Source organism: Ictalurus punctatus, chromosome 9 (genome assembly GCF_001660625.3).
Source record: "Ictalurus punctatus breed USDA103 chromosome 9, Coco_2.0, whole genome shotgun sequence".
Lineage (NCBI taxonomy): Eukaryota > Metazoa > Chordata > Actinopteri > Siluriformes > Ictaluridae > Ictalurus > Ictalurus punctatus.
In genome coordinates this window covers 23,799,740-23,816,607 of record NC_030424.2, presented here as the reverse complement: position 1 = coordinate 23,816,607, position 16,868 = coordinate 23,799,740, and the positions used below count along the sequence as shown (strand labels likewise).

Genomic DNA, 16,868 nt, shown 5'->3' with positions numbered 1-16,868 from the left:
TACTGCACTGTGCAAAAGTCGTAGGCACGTATAAAGAAACGCTATAGAACAATGATGCCTTTAAAAATAACGAAATGAAATGTTTTTACATTTAAAAATAGTCTCTGGTAGAATTAGTGTAGATTTATAAGGAAATGAGCTGTAAGTTTTATTGAGCATCTTGCAGAACCAGACACGGTTCTTCTGGAGACTTTGACTGTCGCACTCGCTTCTTATTTTTGCAGAAAAACCCAGCAGCCTTCGTTATGGTTTGTTTTTTTGTTGTTGATTTTTGTTTTTTTTTTTGAAAAGTGATCTCATATAATTTGCTGCTTTCTTTACTGATATGTAAAAATAAATAAATAAATCTGTAACATTTAGTTTTGTGCTGGAAATCTAAATTGTTTTTGTACTGACTCGATAATGTCATAAAATAAGTCATATTATAAAAATCTATAACAAAGTTTGTACTAAAAAACAAGAGTTTTTCAGAGTACGGAAAATGCACTGCTAGAGTTCTGACTACTCGCCTTTATCTTATAATAAAACATTGGGATGGGAGTGGTCTCTTCCAGAATGACTCCGCCCCCGTCAGCAGTGCGGGAGCGCTCACTGAATGGCTTGATGTAAATCGTATACTATGGCCTTCACAGTCACCATTTCTCATCTTATATGAACACCTGTAGGTCTAACACATATATAAGGAATAACACAAGGCAGACTGTGCAGTTATATGAAAATAATCCACATCGGGTGGTATCATGCTGGAGAGTTATTCCACTTATACCACAGTGATTTTCCAAAGATTATAATACTGCGTATATTAATGAATGACACATCACACATTTTACCAGTTTATAGTTAGTAGGGCTGCAACTAACGATTATATTCATAATCGATTAGTTGGCCAATTATTTTTTCGATTAATTGGATGGGACGGGGCACACCTTCGGTACCATTTTTTCGTTTATTTCAAATAAAATCCACAAACTGAGTGTTACAAATATAAACTTTAGACTAAATCTTTACACAAATGTTTATCTGATTATATAAGACTGAAAAGAACCCAATACACACAGACACACACCAGAATAGATATTATTCATTTAGGACTGTAGTTTAATTCAGTCCCATAAAAAAATGCGTAAATACTTATATATATATATATATATATATATATATATATATATATATATATATATATATATATATATATATATATATATGCATTACTTTTAATGGATGTACAAAAAGCACTGAATTTAACTACAGTCCTAAATTAATAATAAAAACTCTTTCGCTGCACCTTGTGGTTTCTGTTACTCAGGGCCTTTAGACAAATTATTTTACTTGTTTACTTTTGATCATAATGTCTTAATTAGACATTACAGATCTTACTCGCGCTCCCTCTATCAGCGCGTCTACACAGCACGTGAGGAGCAACGCGGCCTCGTTACTAACACATCACTTCCGTTATAATAAAGAACATAAGTTACACTGACACAGCATATAATGACAACAAACTTAAATTAAACTAAACCTTTTAAGCAACTGGCGACACTGTCGTGCTCGTGCTACACAAACTCCGCTTTATAAAGTTTATAAATCTTCTCCGCGGTGTTTAATATAAAATGATCCACTGCCTTAGAGGACTTGGAGGTCGCACATTTTCTTCCTCAGTCACTTGACGATTTCGCCTCCGTCTGATGGTCATTGAGAGAAAAGAAAGTCATGTACAGTGTAATTCTGTCATGTAAAGTCTGTCATGTAATTCTGCGTCACATTACGTGCTATTTCGTCATGTAGGAAGCGGCATATACTTCCGGTTAGTAAAAAACCCCCGCTAGCGTTCCATTTTAGATGATATTACCTTTCTAAAATCCACACACTAGATAGTAGAGTACATAAGGCATAGTGTAAGTGTACAGTACTTCATTTGGGTCACAACTTTAGTATTTACTCTCTGAAGCGTGGTTTCGGAACAGAAGTAACGTGATGAGTAAATCTCCCCCGTGCCGCGCACAGACCAACTAATCGATAATGAGATCCGTTGACAACGGTTTTCATAATCGATTATCTATTTTACCGATTAGTTGTTGCAGCTCTAATAGACGTAATGTTTTGAAACACCCAAGAGTCCCTGTTAATTACTTATTATTATAGGCGTGATAAGCAGTCGTTCCCTAACCAGTCAGTCTCTCTCTCTCTCTCTCTCTCTCTCTCTCTCTCTGAGAGACAGGAAACATCAGGAAACTCTCCTGTCCTATCATTCATCTTACAGCTAAAACTACTGTCCATGCAGAAATAATGCACTCTTTCTGCATAATCAGAATTCAGAATTAAACAGCAGTGTGGTATAAATTTATATGCAGTATTTAACATTCTAAAAAACATTCTGTAACATATCAGACACACAATTCTGCCAGTGCAGTGGGTGAGGTAAGATTTTATTTCTATAGAAAGAAGATACGATATTAAGGGTGGGTTAAAACAGTTCTGCTGCCAGGTCCTTCTTGAACGGATAAGATGTTTGAGTGCCGATGCTCTGCACAGACACTGCAGCTACCAGGTTTGCTCTCCTGCTCATTTCCTCCAGAGGCATCGACGGATAGTGGGCCATGTAGAAGGCCAGCGCACCCATGAAACTGTCACCAGCACCCTGCACAAAAGTGAGACGTGTGAGCTCTAACCTATCATGTTCATTTGAACATGTAGTTTATTTAGTTTAATGTTATTTGTAATAAAGGAAAAAATCCACTCTGAACAACTTGCATGTCAATCTGCATAATTAATGTGATCTTCACCGGCGTTTAGACTTATTTTAGCATCAAATCAAATTTTATTGGTCACGCACACAACCATACACAGTACGACGTGCAGTGAAATGCATTTCATGTCTGTCTGGTAACATAAAACAGAGTTTACTTTCATAGAAATAGAAAAAGAAAAATATAAACGATTTAAAATATAGACAGCAAATAAAAGTTGTATTGACAGGAATGTTGGGTGTGTGGGTGTTGAGAAATCGCAGAGAAATGCAGAGAAATCGAAGGCCTGTATTTATATGTCTTATGTATTAATAGTCCAAGGTGTGAGGGCCCGAATGGCCTACAGGAAGAAACTCCTCCTCATTCTCTCTGTGTTGGACTTCAGAGAGAGGAAGAGCTACCCGGACTGCAACAATCCATTGTTAGGATGATTTCAATTGTTAGGAAAATTATATGATTTAAGGATTTAATTATAATACATCCATCCATCCATCCATTTTCTATACCGCTTATCCTATGGGGAACCTGGAGCTTATCCCAGGGAGCATGGGGCACAAGGCGAGGTACACCCTGGACAGGCTGCCAGAGGGGACAATCACATACACACTCACACACCCATTCATACACTACGGACACTTTGGACATGCCAATCAGCCTACAATGGATTGTAGGACTTGAAAACTCAGTACACGCAGGGCTGCGGTGGGAATCGAACCCCTAACCCTGGAGGTGTTAGGCGAACGTGCGCCCACTTATAATACAATTATTGTTTAATTGTTTCCTGCATGGGGGGCACGGTGGCTTAGTGGCCTCACACCTCTGGGGTTGGGGGTTTGAATCCTGCCTCTGCCCTTGGTGCGGGGAACTTGCATGTCCTCTCCGTGCTTCAGAGGTTTCCTCCAGGTACTCGAGTTTCCTCCTCCAGTCCAAAGACATGTGTTGTAGGCTGATTAACATCTCTAATTGTCTGTAGTGTGTGTGTGCAATTGTGCACTATGATGAGTTGGCACTCTGTTGATTCCCTGGGAGAGGTTCCATGCTCCCCGTGACCCTGTGTAGGATAAGTGGTACAGAAAATGGATGGATGTTTCCTGCATTACCCAGAATACCATTTGACTACCTACTGATAGCGGTGCCAGTGGGGTTTAGTCCTTAGCTCCATCTCTGCTTAAAGACAGCGATGCAGCAGTGCCTTAATGCTCTCTCACTTCCTCATCTGTACACTCGCTCATCAACTCTTACATCGCTAATTAGCTGAGCTGAGTCCCTCTCATAACTCAGCGCAACTCAGCATTATATAGCTGCTTTGAGTGCAATGTTTACTGTCTGCACTACTTCTCTGTTGGATTTCTCATTAATATGACATTGAATGTCACTGGACAATGGTGTTTGAAAAAAGAAGCTCTCTTGTGGTTTTTTTGGAGCTGGGAGCAAAACCTGACAATTATCACTTAAAGATAGTTTTCTCTTAATAAACACCATTGTAACTGTGCTAGCAATGTCCCCCTGTGACACCAGAGCCAAAAATACAGTATCAACCAACAACCTTAGCACCAGAATCACTTCAGAACCCACTTCACATTTACTTCAATATAAACGTATTTAATGTGTTTCAGCATGGTGCGTTCCTTTTTTTTTTTACCAGTTTCATTTTTATTGAACATTTCTGCTGAACATTTCTGCTGAGCTTTCCTTTAAATTAAAATCTCAGGTTAACTATCCACTTTTTTCATTTAAACTGAAGTTGGATAAACATGGCTTAACTGGATGTATTATATTCAAACCTGCTAAAAGCAAATATGTACTTACAAAAGTTTTGTTCAATCAAAAGTTAATCCTGACCAACATTTTTTTTTTTTTTTTTTTTTTTAAACAGACATGATATGAAAGAAAATTAGCAAATTAGCATTACCATCTGTGAATGGCAGTACATGATGATGACTGGATGTCATTGTGTTGAGTCATATGTTCTCATCTGGCTCAGTGTTGGGCAACGTGAGTAAGAGAACAAGAAGGCTGAACAGGAGAGGGGTCACGCAGGTCAGTGTTCAGCCGCTGTGTGTTTAATGAGGGTCGAGGGCATGATTGCTCTAGATCTGAAGTTATTAGTATTTAGTGAATTTTAGCATATCTTCTTGACCAACAATGCCACTTTGTAAGGAGAAAGCAATTTCCAGGTGAAGTTTTTATATTTCTCACTGACTTTCAGTAAGCGCTTCATTCTGGTTAGGATCGTGGTGGATCCAGAGCCTGTCCCAGGAACACTGGGCCTAAGGCGGGAAATATATCGTAGATGGGACGCCAGCTCATCTCAGTCATACATTCTTCTCCCTTTGTCATTTTGCATTAGAAATGCAGTAGGTGGCATTTATTAGCTGCACTGTACAGTCGAACTATTTATGAGTCACTAAGCAATAAAAGCCGAACCCAAGCCCTTTCATTATAAATATATCAAATATGGTAGTGTACTGTTGTGTATAGAACTCTGCCTGGAGGACTCGGATGGGGGATGGATTGGGAGGAGTACAGATGGGAAAGCGATGAGGAATGTTGTAATTTACTGAGCTTTAACCACAGATGACTCCACCACCAGTTCTCAGAAGCTCATCTGATTATTCATACTAATGACTCTACCCTAGACCCCTAGCGTTACTGCACACCTTCAACACTTGCATCATCTACCACCGCCTCCGTCCTTGACATGCGACTGCAGTGACACCACAGTCATAGCTGCTTAAACTCTTCCCATCATTGCAGTGCCGTTTAAGAAAACATGCATTGATCCACTAAAACTGGGATAATCAGTTAATCTATGAAAACAATATTATTTTGACATTCTTTCGTTCTGCATTTTGCAGTTAAATATGAGTGTCAGTCAAATGAAAATATTAAAAGTGCAACATAAATTGGAATTTAATTGTTTTGTCCAGACGCTCATCCAGCACTCGAACACTTGGAGATTTTGTGTGGGGGGGACAACTTCCATGACACCTATTTTCAATAAAACAATGCAAAATTAAGAAAGTAGTAATAATAATAATAATAATAATAATAATAATAATAATAATAATAATGTTTTCATTTGAGTCCCCCTCATAATTAGCATAGAATGAACAAATCCACAAATTGTGTTTAACTAGCATCCATTTGATATATTGTTCAGTTTCTTTCGATCTATAATTTGAGAAAAATGGCTGTGCTTTCAAAGTGACCTTGTCAGATAATATCACCATATTACTGAAAATAAGCTAAAAAGAATGAGGGGCAAAAAAAAAAAAATCCCTCTGTGATCTTATGGAAATTTGGATGATGTGTTAAAAATGTGTCCTGTGGAATATTTCAGATATTTCACAGAGGTGACTAGGTTCATGTAACAGGGTTTAGTAAATGTTTTGGCATGTAATAATAATAATAAATGTATTTAATGTGTTTCAGCAAGGAGCTTTCCTTTAAACTAAAATCTCAGGTTAACTGTCCACTTTTTAGTTTAAACTGAAGTTGGATAAACATGGCTTAACTGGATTTATTATATTCAAACCTGCTAAAAGCAAATATGTACAGTTGCAATCAAAAGTACTCAACCCCCATTGCAAATTAGGTTTATTGTGAAAATTGACAGACTTTCAGCTGTTTGCAATGAACAAATCAAACAAAAGCAATTGAAATAGTTCAATACAATAAATGCTTCAAGTGGTTTCCCCAAATTCAACTGAAAATGCAACTTATAATGACTTCTCCAGTTTCAAAATTAATCAAGCCCTTCATGGCAAGCATCTTCAGTACTTAGTAGAGCAACCTTTTGCTGTTATGACCTGCTACAAATGAGATGAATAGCTTCTGGCAGCGTTCCTGAGGAAACTTAGCCCGTTCCTCATGAGAAATGGCCTCCAGTTCAGTAATATTCTTGGGTTTGCGTGATGCAACCACCTTCTTCAAATCCCACCAGAGATTTTCTACGGGGTTCAAGTCAGGTGACTGTGATGGCCCTGTAGAATCTTCCAGGACTTCTTCTACATCCAAGCCTTGGCGGAATTTGAGGTATGCTTGGGATCATTTTCCTGTTGGAAGGTCCAATGATGCCCAAGCTTCAGCTTCCTTACAGACAGCATAATGTTTTCTCCTAGGATTTTTTGATACTTTAATGAATCCATCTTGCCTTCCACACGGGAGGATGCAAAGCAGCCCCAGAGCATCACCGAGCCACCACCATGCTTGACTGTAGACAGAGTGTTCTTTCTTCATTCTGCTTTCTCCAGACATACCACTGATCCTTCGTGCCAAAAAGTTCCAGTTTTGTTTCATTGCTCCACAGAACAGAATCCCAAAACTTCTGTGGCGTATTTATATGATTATAACTTTTCTTGTGCTTTTTGGTCAGTAGTGATGTACGTCTTGGAGTTCTGGCATGGGAACCTTCAGCGTTTAGTACGCGCTTTACTATGTTCACTGAAACCTCAGTGTCTGTTACACCAAGTCTTGCTGCAGGTCTTTTGTAGTCACTCGAGGGTTTTTCACAACCTGCCTTCTCAGAAATCTGGTTACAGCCGTTGATAGCTTCCTTTTTCTGCCCCGTCCAGGTTATTACATGTATTTTCTACCCCTAGCCAGTTCAGGTATTTCGTGTGCTCCAGCACAAGCACACCTGGTGCAACTAATGAAGCTCTTGATAAGTTGCAAGAGGTGTGTTTGAGACAACACCTGTTCTCCATATGTGTGCTGTTTTGAGGGATTCTATTCAGGGGGTTGAATAACTTTGAAACTGGAGAAGTCATTATAAGCATTTTCAGTTGAATTTGGGGAAACCACTTGAAGCATTCATTGTATCGAACTATTTCAATTGCTTTTTTTGATTTGTTCATTGCAAACAGTTGAAAGTCTGTAAATTTTCACAATAAACCTGATTTGCAATGGGGGTTGAATAATTTTGATTGCAACTGTACTTACAAAAGTTTTGTTCAATTAAAAGTTAATCCTGACAAACAGTTTTTTTTTTTTTAAAACACACATGATGTGAAAGAAAATTAGCAAATTAGCATTACCATCTGTGAATGGCAGTACATGATGATGACTGGATGTCATTGTGTTGAGTCATATTTTCTCATCTGGCTCACTGTTGGGCAACGTGAGTAAAAGAACAAGGCTGAACTGGAGAGGGGTCAGTCCTCAGCCCCCCTCTGTGTTTAGTGAGGGTCGAGGACATGATTGCTCTAGGCCTGAAGTTATAGTATTTAGTGGCTTTTAGCATATCTTCTAGACCAACAATGCCACTTTGTAAGTAAAAAGAGATTTTCAGGCGAAGTTCATATATTTCTCACTATTCAGATAATATCACCATATTACTGAAAATAAGCTAAAAATAATGATGGGCAAAAAAATAAAACATTCTTCCTGTGGTCTTACGGAAATTTGAATGATGCAACTTCCTGTTAAAAATGTGTCCTGTGGAATATTCCAGACATTTCTGGAATATGGAGGTGAATAGGTTCATGTAACAGGGTTGAGTAAATGTTCTGGCATGTTCTGAAATATATAACCTATAATGAAGAATGTATAATGGAGGACTCATGGAAAAGAATGTTTCAAGCATGAGATGTTAAATGGATTTACACATTAATGCAAAAAAAAATAATTTTTTGGAATATTTTCATATTTATACAGTATGCCATGGTAAAGTATAGTTATAGTGGAATTGGTCAGACAAAAATATTGTAGGCAGGTTTGTTGTTAATGTTTTAAGTTATTTATCTGAAACATGCACATACTGTAGGTTGCTGTGAAGGATACTTTACTTGAAATGTAACATCTGTGGGACACAAATGACACCCCAATCATGGAATCAGCTATTCACTGCTAAAAGGAGTCACATCATGACTTCAAATTCTTGTCTTTCAGATTACTGTAAATCTCACGTCAAGCTGTTTGGTTGAGCAGCCATTTGGCTTCTAAACTATGTTGTGGTCATGGAACAGCTCTGGAAAATTTCTCACTCGTCTGGTAATTACTCCACCTAGAATAACTGAAGTAGTTCACAGCCTCCACCCACTATATTAATTATTTCTCCTCCAAAATAAAATAAACCAACATATCCCAAATAAATCATATTGTTTTTATACACTTGAGATCACAGGAAACTCTGACAGCAATGTTGTTTGGGTGGATAATGATAGCGTTCCATGATGACCTTCTTTCTGTAATAAACATACACTGATGGTCTTTTCAGACTGATTAATATTGGGACTGGTGTGTGATAACAGGACCTTCCTAGCCTCCTACAGACAAATCACAGATTGATAGATTGATTTACCTGTCCACCAACTAACAAAAGTATTATCCTATCAAAATGGTTCATTTCCCACCTCTACCTCCTGAGTGGAAACTCAGCTACAGATGTGTGTGTATACGGTACAAGGAAAGATGTAAGGCATGTGATGCATTCAGTGGAATGACACGTTCCACTGTCATGCTTTTCTACAGTATGAGTCACTATGAATGGGTCACACAGGTCAATGATGAAGAAAGCTTTTCCACAGTATGCGGAAGGTCATGCAATTCTTTAACACATAAAAGCTACAGTATATCAATAACTGATATCAGACAAAGTGGCTGTTTAAGATGGCTTGAGAAAACAATGAAACAATCTGTACAAATTATGGCAATTACTAATATACACCAATTTGCATTCCCGGGATAGGCTCCAGGATCCATCACGACCCTTCCGATCCAGCCTGTTAACACTGACACCACTGTGCCACAGACAGCTTTTTTTTTTTTTATTTTTTTTTTTGACTATGTTAGAATAATAATGAAGCTTTAACATTATGAAATGGCATTAACATTGGCAGATATTATGACTTACTGTAGGTAGTGTTAAAGAAATCAAAACTATTTTACATTTTAAATTACTAATAGAAATACTGATGAAGATTTGAACATTTGCACACTCTTGGCAGCTTTCCCTAAGATCCATAAGGGCGCTTCACTCTGAGAGCTTTCTTAAAATTCCCAAAGACACCAAGCATTTGCCGTCTGCTTTCCCTACATGAAACCTATTTGGGTGAGAAGGGAATTTAGTAGTAAACACCACGAATTAATTAACTACTAATTAATAAATTCATTTATTTATCCTGGACTAAATTTACACATAAGCATTAACCTCATTATTTACATTTGTTTTAGAAACAAATTTCATTTATGAGCCATTATCAAAATGTCTAAAAATATTTTTTTTCATTGACTGGTAGTGTTTTTTTTTGTTTGTTTTTTTTTTAAAACAGGTGTTAGCTTGATTTACTTGTCCACTTTTAAGACAAGTACAGTGCTGTGAAAAAGTATTTGCCTCATCCTGATTTCTTCTGGTTTTGTGTATATCTCATACTAAATAATGTTAGCTCTTCAAATGAAATACAACATAAAACAAAGACAACCTGAGTAAACACACAATACGGTTTTTATTTATTTAAAAAAAATTTTTACTGAAGCAAAAAAAAAAAAAAAAAAAGAAGTTATCCAACACCCATCACCCATGCGAAAAACTAAGTGCCCCCTTAAACTTAAAATCTGGTTGTGCCACCTTTAGCAGCAATAACTGGAGATCAGTCTTTCACTTGCTTCTAGGACTAGAAATTACTCCAATGCTTTTGGAGTAATTATTTTTAATGCAATAATCCAGTTACGCTTGAGTGTCAACTTACGGACTGAAGACCGAACATTCTACTTTAGGATTTTCTGGTAGAGAGCAGAATTCATGTTTCCCTCAATTATTGCAAGCTGCCCAGGCCCTGAAGCAGCACAGCATCCCCACACCATCACACTTCCACCACCATGCTTGACCGTAGGTATGATGTTCTTTTTGTGGAATTCTGTGTTTTTGGTTTATGCCAGATGTAACGGGACCCCTGTCTTCCAAACACTTTTGACTCACTAGTTCACAGAACATTCTCCCAAATGGTTTAAGGGTCATCAAGGTGTGTTTTGGTAAAATTCAGACAAACCTTAATGTTCTTCTGGATTAATGTAATTCTGGGTTAGCAGTGGTTTTCGTCTGGCCACTTTTTTTTGGCCCAGTGCCTTTCTGATAGTGGAGACATAAACAGTGAGCTTTATTGATGTAAGAGAGGCCTGTAGGTCCTCTGATGTTGTCTTTGGCTCTTTTGTAACTTCCTGGATGAGTAGTTGCTGTGCTCTTGGAGGAATTTTGGAAGGTCGGTTACTTCTGGGAAAGTTCACTACTGAGCAGAGTTTTTCCATTTGGAGATAACGGCTCTCACTGTGGTCCTTTGGAGTACCAGAGCTTTTGAAATAGCTTTGTAACCCTTCCCAGACTGATATGTTTCAATCACCTTCTTCCTCCTCATTTATGGACTTTCTTTCAATTTTGGCATAGTGTGTACTGGGTAACCAACTTCATGCTGTTGAAAAAGTTCTATTTAAGTGTTGATTTGATTGATGAGGGTTTGCGGTAATCAGGCCTGCTTGTGTCTAGTCCAGCTGAACCCCATTATAAATGCATTTTCATAGATTTGGAGAATTAGTAACTACAGGTGCAAATGTTACCTTGCAAATGTTTATTTAAAAAAATATATATTTTTATTTATTGTATTTTACTTTTATTTTTAAGCACCAGTACACCAAGACAAATTCCTTGTACATGTAAACCCATGGTACTTGTCAATAAAGGTGATTCTGATACTGAAATACTTTTTCACACAGGCCTAGTTGGTATTGGATAACTTTTTTGCTTCAATAAATAACATTATTATTTTAAAACTGTATTGTGTGTTTACTCAGGTTGCCTTTGCTTTATCTTAGATTTTGTTTTAATTTCTGAAACAATTCTGGACCCAATTCTGAAAAAAATATATGTACACAAAACCAGAAGAAATACTTTTTGACAACACTGTATATATAGTGTTCAATATGGATCAGTGGGGATCATATATAGATGTTTAGTTATCTTTAAAACTGCATTTCGCTTTTTATTTAGTACTGCCCTAATAAATCTTTTCACATAACAGTTGTTTACGTATAGTCCACAAGACACTATAATGACAATTTCCACAAATTAACCAGTTAAAAAGTTTACATATGCTTGATTCTTAATACTGTGTGTTGTTACCTGGATGATTATCAACTGTTTTTATGTTTTGCGAGAATTGTTCACGAGTCCCTTGTTTGTCATGAGTAGTTAAACTGCCCACTGTTCTTCAGAAAAATCCTCCAGGTCCTGCACATCCTATGGTTTTCCAGCATCTTCTGCATATTTGACCTCTTTTCAGCAGTGGCTATATGATTTTGAGATCCATCTTTTCACACTGAGGACAATTAAGGGACTCATACACAACTATTACATAAGGTGCAAACATTCACTGATGCTCAAGAAGACAACACGACACATTAAGAGCCAGGGGGATGTAAATTTGTGAATAGAATGGTTGGTGTGAATTGATATTATTTTGTCTTCTGGGAGACATGCAAATATCTTATGTAGCTTCTGAAGGGTAGTACTAAATGGAAAAAAGAGAGAGAGTGAGCAATGGGAAAATCCTCTCCTCCCCAAATAGTTTGAGTGCACTGCTGTGACACGTAGCTAGACAATCTTATGATGTCCAATGTCCACTGGTGGTCTGTGTGTCTAATCCGTCTGTCTATATGATGACATCACTCTCCCCGCACAAGCAGGAGGTGAGCGGGCTTTTTTTTGTTGTTTTTTTTTCCAGTAAACCCCGACCCTGTAGGGAGCTCTGTGGTGGGTCCTTCTCCTGTCCCCCTCATTGAGCTCAGGCCTTTCTGATTTGGATTGTCTGGACCCACTTTGAGCTGTGCTGTCTAGGTCAGCCCACCCACTGTCCAACTGGGTGTGTGTGTACAGTGGATACGAGAGGCACGTTTAGTCTGCAGACGTTTATACACATCAGATGATTTTCTCTCACACCCACAGGGTGGTAGAATGATGAATGCAGGCCTGGGTTTAATTTGAGACTGTAAATAAAAGTTGGAGGAAGAGATGTTGAAATGGTGGACTGTAGTGCGGACGCAGATCAAAACATTTTCAGGACTGAGTGGCACCTTGTATTCTAGTAAAAAGGCTGTTTTATTGGCTCACAGGGGGCCTGAAGACACTAATGCACTTCAAATGTATTATTGTTTTGCAGGACCAAATGTGCCAGAGCATTATTGTGGTGCATGAAGCAGCCAAAACCGAATATATGAATGCATTAATTGTACCACAGATTGCCATTCGGATTACATGGAAATCAAGAAACTCCATCTCCATCCACCCACGGGGAAAAAAAAGAATAATCTCCTACATAGAAATGGAAAAAACTATCAAAAAGAAAACTGCCAAATTTGACTCTGTTTGGACATCACTCATCATCTACACACAGTAAGATCCACTAGTGAAAATGCTTCTGTTTGACATTCTTTTTCAACTGAACACAAAGGGTTTCATTAGAAATAATAATATCAGCAATAACCTGAGTGAAAAGTAGAATCTTAGGAATGAATATGTATATATATATATATATATATATATATATATATATATAAATTTCAGAGTTTCTTAGTACTTAGTGTCTCATTTTTGCTTTAATGACAGTGTGCACTCAAGCTGACACAGACTCCACTAGTTTGTGTAAAACCTGATGATCCATGTTAGATCAAATCCATCTGAGTGTGTCGTCTGAACACACGTTTCAATGGAAGGGATACGACTTGGGGAAAATCTGCCTTTTGTATAAAGGAGTTAATATGGTCAATATCACAATTTACTAAAATTTTAATATTGACCTAGAAATTGTGCTAAATCTTGAATACTGAATACTCCCTTTTTTCAAAATTCTAAAACTCAGATTTTCAATATGCTCTCAGACTTTTGAACAAGCAACAACAGCAAGACTGCTCTCCTACAGCCACACCACATAACCACAACCACAGACCTGTAGACTCATTAAAACATTCACACGTGCACATTATACACAAATTATATGCATACAGTACACACACATGCACACACACAAACCAAATGATGGTGCAGTAGCTTGTTATTGTTATTACTATTAATGTTACTACTGCTTTACCAGTATTATCCATTATTTGTATCTGCAATCATTTATACATTTTTTTTCCTCTTTGTATTTTTTCCTTTCTTCCGTGTCTAATAATCAGACTTTTCAGGATTTTGTAGAGTTTTTTTGTGATTGTTGTGGCCAAAAATGCTTGATTTTGCTGATATGTTTCTAAACTAAATAGTTTTGCAGGGTCTTTCGCAGATATTTGTTGGCAAATGAGACCTTTTAACGGTACTCATGTTCGACGCATGCGAATTGAAGAATACACGTTGTGATGATGTCACATGGCGTGTTGTGATGACGTGATATGATGCGTCTTGGCCAGTAGTTCCGGCGGCAATGTTTATAGTAATGCACTCGTTCTAATATTATATCAGAAGCTCCACATAAACAGGTTTTGAAAACTTTCTGTTAGGATTCTTTTGGAAGGAGTCTCCAGTCCTAGCGCTTTGTAAAAGTGAGGTAATACTGTTATTTAAGGTTTCTCAGATGAGAACTTTACACTTTGCATGTTACGATTTCTTGGTACCACGGCAAGCTGCGTTTTTGTGTCTTATTAACTTCAACAGAGAAAAAAGTGACGGAGCAACGGCTGTAACATCAGCGATAACAGGAACAAACTTGTTTTTTGGATGTTCCACAACTTTAAAGTAACTATAAATGGATAAAAAGTATGACGTGTCTTCCTTTAATGAATAAGAAACAGGTAATTGTTGGTAAATTGCTGTCGTATAAGAGAAATAAAACATCACAGCATCCCGTTGTTGATTATATGTATGTATGTATGTATATATTTATATAGATATAGATATAACATGCATGCCCTGTTTTAATCATTACTTAAGCAACAATTTCGGGGAAATGGGTTTAATCTAGCATCGCAAAGCTTTCTTCAGTTTGTGCCTTTGGGAATCTCTTTGTACACCCCTACAACAGAGGGTTCCCCTTTCAGAAAAGGTTCCAATACAAAGCCCTTTAGAAAGCTTTGTGGAGCCTTTTTATTCCAAGAGTGCATGCTTTAAAATAAAATTAAGTGTTAACAGCCAGCCACGACATAAAAGGTGTCCATAATGTCTGTTCTCATGGTGATACAATGAAACATCATCCTGGATGTAGTTCAGGATATTTGATGTGCTCCACAGGCCGCTGAACTTTTCACTGTATGTAAAAAAGATGCGTGGGCTTTTACACGTTCTACTTTTCTCATCTAGTGCCATGCCACAAGGCTTTTGATTGCACAGTGGGAGCTTGGCTGTCAAGCAAGTGAGAAGCAGCTGATGCTTTTAAACTTGAGACTGCTCGGTGTCCAGTACACAGATTCCATGACGGTTAGCAGAGAATAGCAGACCGGTGATTAATCTAGTGTGATGTGAACAGATAATATTTCAGGATCCATGATGAGAAATAGCTGTGCTGCAGTACACCACAACCTGAGTCATACATTGTGTTCATATTGCTGTCCAAGCGATACCAACACCAACGATGAGATCAGCAGGGAAGTATGGCATTCGGAGATTTGAACACGTAGCATTCTTTACTGACGTGGCAACAGGTACTGGACGGGGGATAAGGCATGGAGAGTGGCGGAGTGGATCGTGACTCAATGCTTTGAGAAACTCTGGAGAAACTTTAACGTATTAAATTGTTTTTTTGTTTTTTTACACTGTCCCACACAGAGCACATAACACAAACAGAATAGCTGAATGCTGATGATAGCTCCAGTCAGCCCTTCTTTAAAAAAAAAAAAAAAAAAAAACCTATCAAGACAGAGGAGGGAAAGCAGACATCCCCCAGATTTTCTCTAAAAAAAAAAATCACTCTGTCATAAAGTCTTAAAAATAAACAGATAGAAACATGCCCCGGTCTTGTTTCGTCATTCAGATAAAATCTGGTATTCGCCTACTTGTTTTTTTTGTTTTTTTTAACAGCTGCGGGGAAAGAGGACTTACTGGAAGAGGGATCAGGGCATCCAAAAGAGTTAAACAAGTCAGGATTTATGAGTAATAAACGTGTGCAGGAGCAAAGCTGCAATTGTGTGGAAACCACTGAGTGCCGAGACGTGAGTCAAACACACAGAAACAAGAAACACAGGGTGTTTGAATGGTTATATGGATGAGAGCAGTTCAGACAGATTAATGAGTATAGACAGTCAACTCCAGAATTATTGGCACCCTGGGTAATGATGAGTAAAAAGGGTTCTGAAAAAAATGTCTGTGTTTAATTAGCTTTCTCTAAAATATGAGAGAAATCTAACTGATGTAAATTTATTCAATACAATTTTTAAAAACCCTTATCAAAATCTTTTTTTTTTTTTTTTTTTTACAAAACCATGTATTGGTCATTTTTGCCAACATCTAGTCTTCTCCTATTTATAATGCTTGATGTGAGAAGAGCAAGGAATCCTCATATCCTCCAGAATTTTGTCAGCTCACCCCACAGGTTTTCAATGGACTTGAGGAAAAGGGACTGTGATGGCCATGTCAAAAGCTGGCTTCTGTGGTCATTGAACCATTTTTCTGTGTGGATCAATGTCCTATTGGAAGATCCAACCTTGACCCAGTTGTAACTTCTTGGCAGAGGTAGCCAGATTTTCATTTAATCTCCTGGTACTACATAGAGTCCATGATGCCATGTATTCTAACAAGGTTCCCACAACATCACAGATCCTCCATCATACTTAACAATAGGGATTAAGTTCTTTTCTGTATAACCATCCCTATATTTATGCCAAGCCTACCTTGAGTGTTTCTTGCCACAGAGTTCCAATTTTGTTTCAGCTCCAGTTGTGTCTTACAAACTCCAAGGAAAAGCTTTTTTCTGGCTTGCCTTCCAAATAATCTGTAGCCATGGAGGTGGCATCTAATTGTATATTTAAAGACTTGGTGAACCCAAAATGCTGCCATTATCCTCAAACCTCCAAAATGGATCCTTGGAAAATATCTATAATTTCTCTAAAATTCACCTAACCATTTACTGTTGTAGGACATTTTCATAGTTTTCATTTCATTAATTGTTAAACATGAGATACTGGCTTATAACTGTATTTACCACA

General features: G+C 37.7%; 1 protein-coding gene across 3 annotated transcripts in view; it reads right to left on the bottom strand.

Annotated features, from left to right (window-relative positions):
- Nucleotides 1–2,405: 2,405 nt before the first annotated feature.
- Nucleotides 2,406–16,868, bottom strand: part of rbks (ribokinase) — a 47,266-nt gene continuing 32,803 nt past the window's right edge. For all 3 annotated transcript variants that reach the window (XM_017476535.3, XM_017476534.2, XM_017476536.3), the window contains exon 9: nucleotides 2,406–2,638. In XM_017476535.3, the coding sequence (XP_017332024.1) occupies nucleotides 2,465–2,638 (174 nt within the window). In that variant the 3' untranslated portion in view covers nucleotides 2,406–2,464. The remainder of the gene's footprint in view (nucleotides 2,639–16,868) is intronic.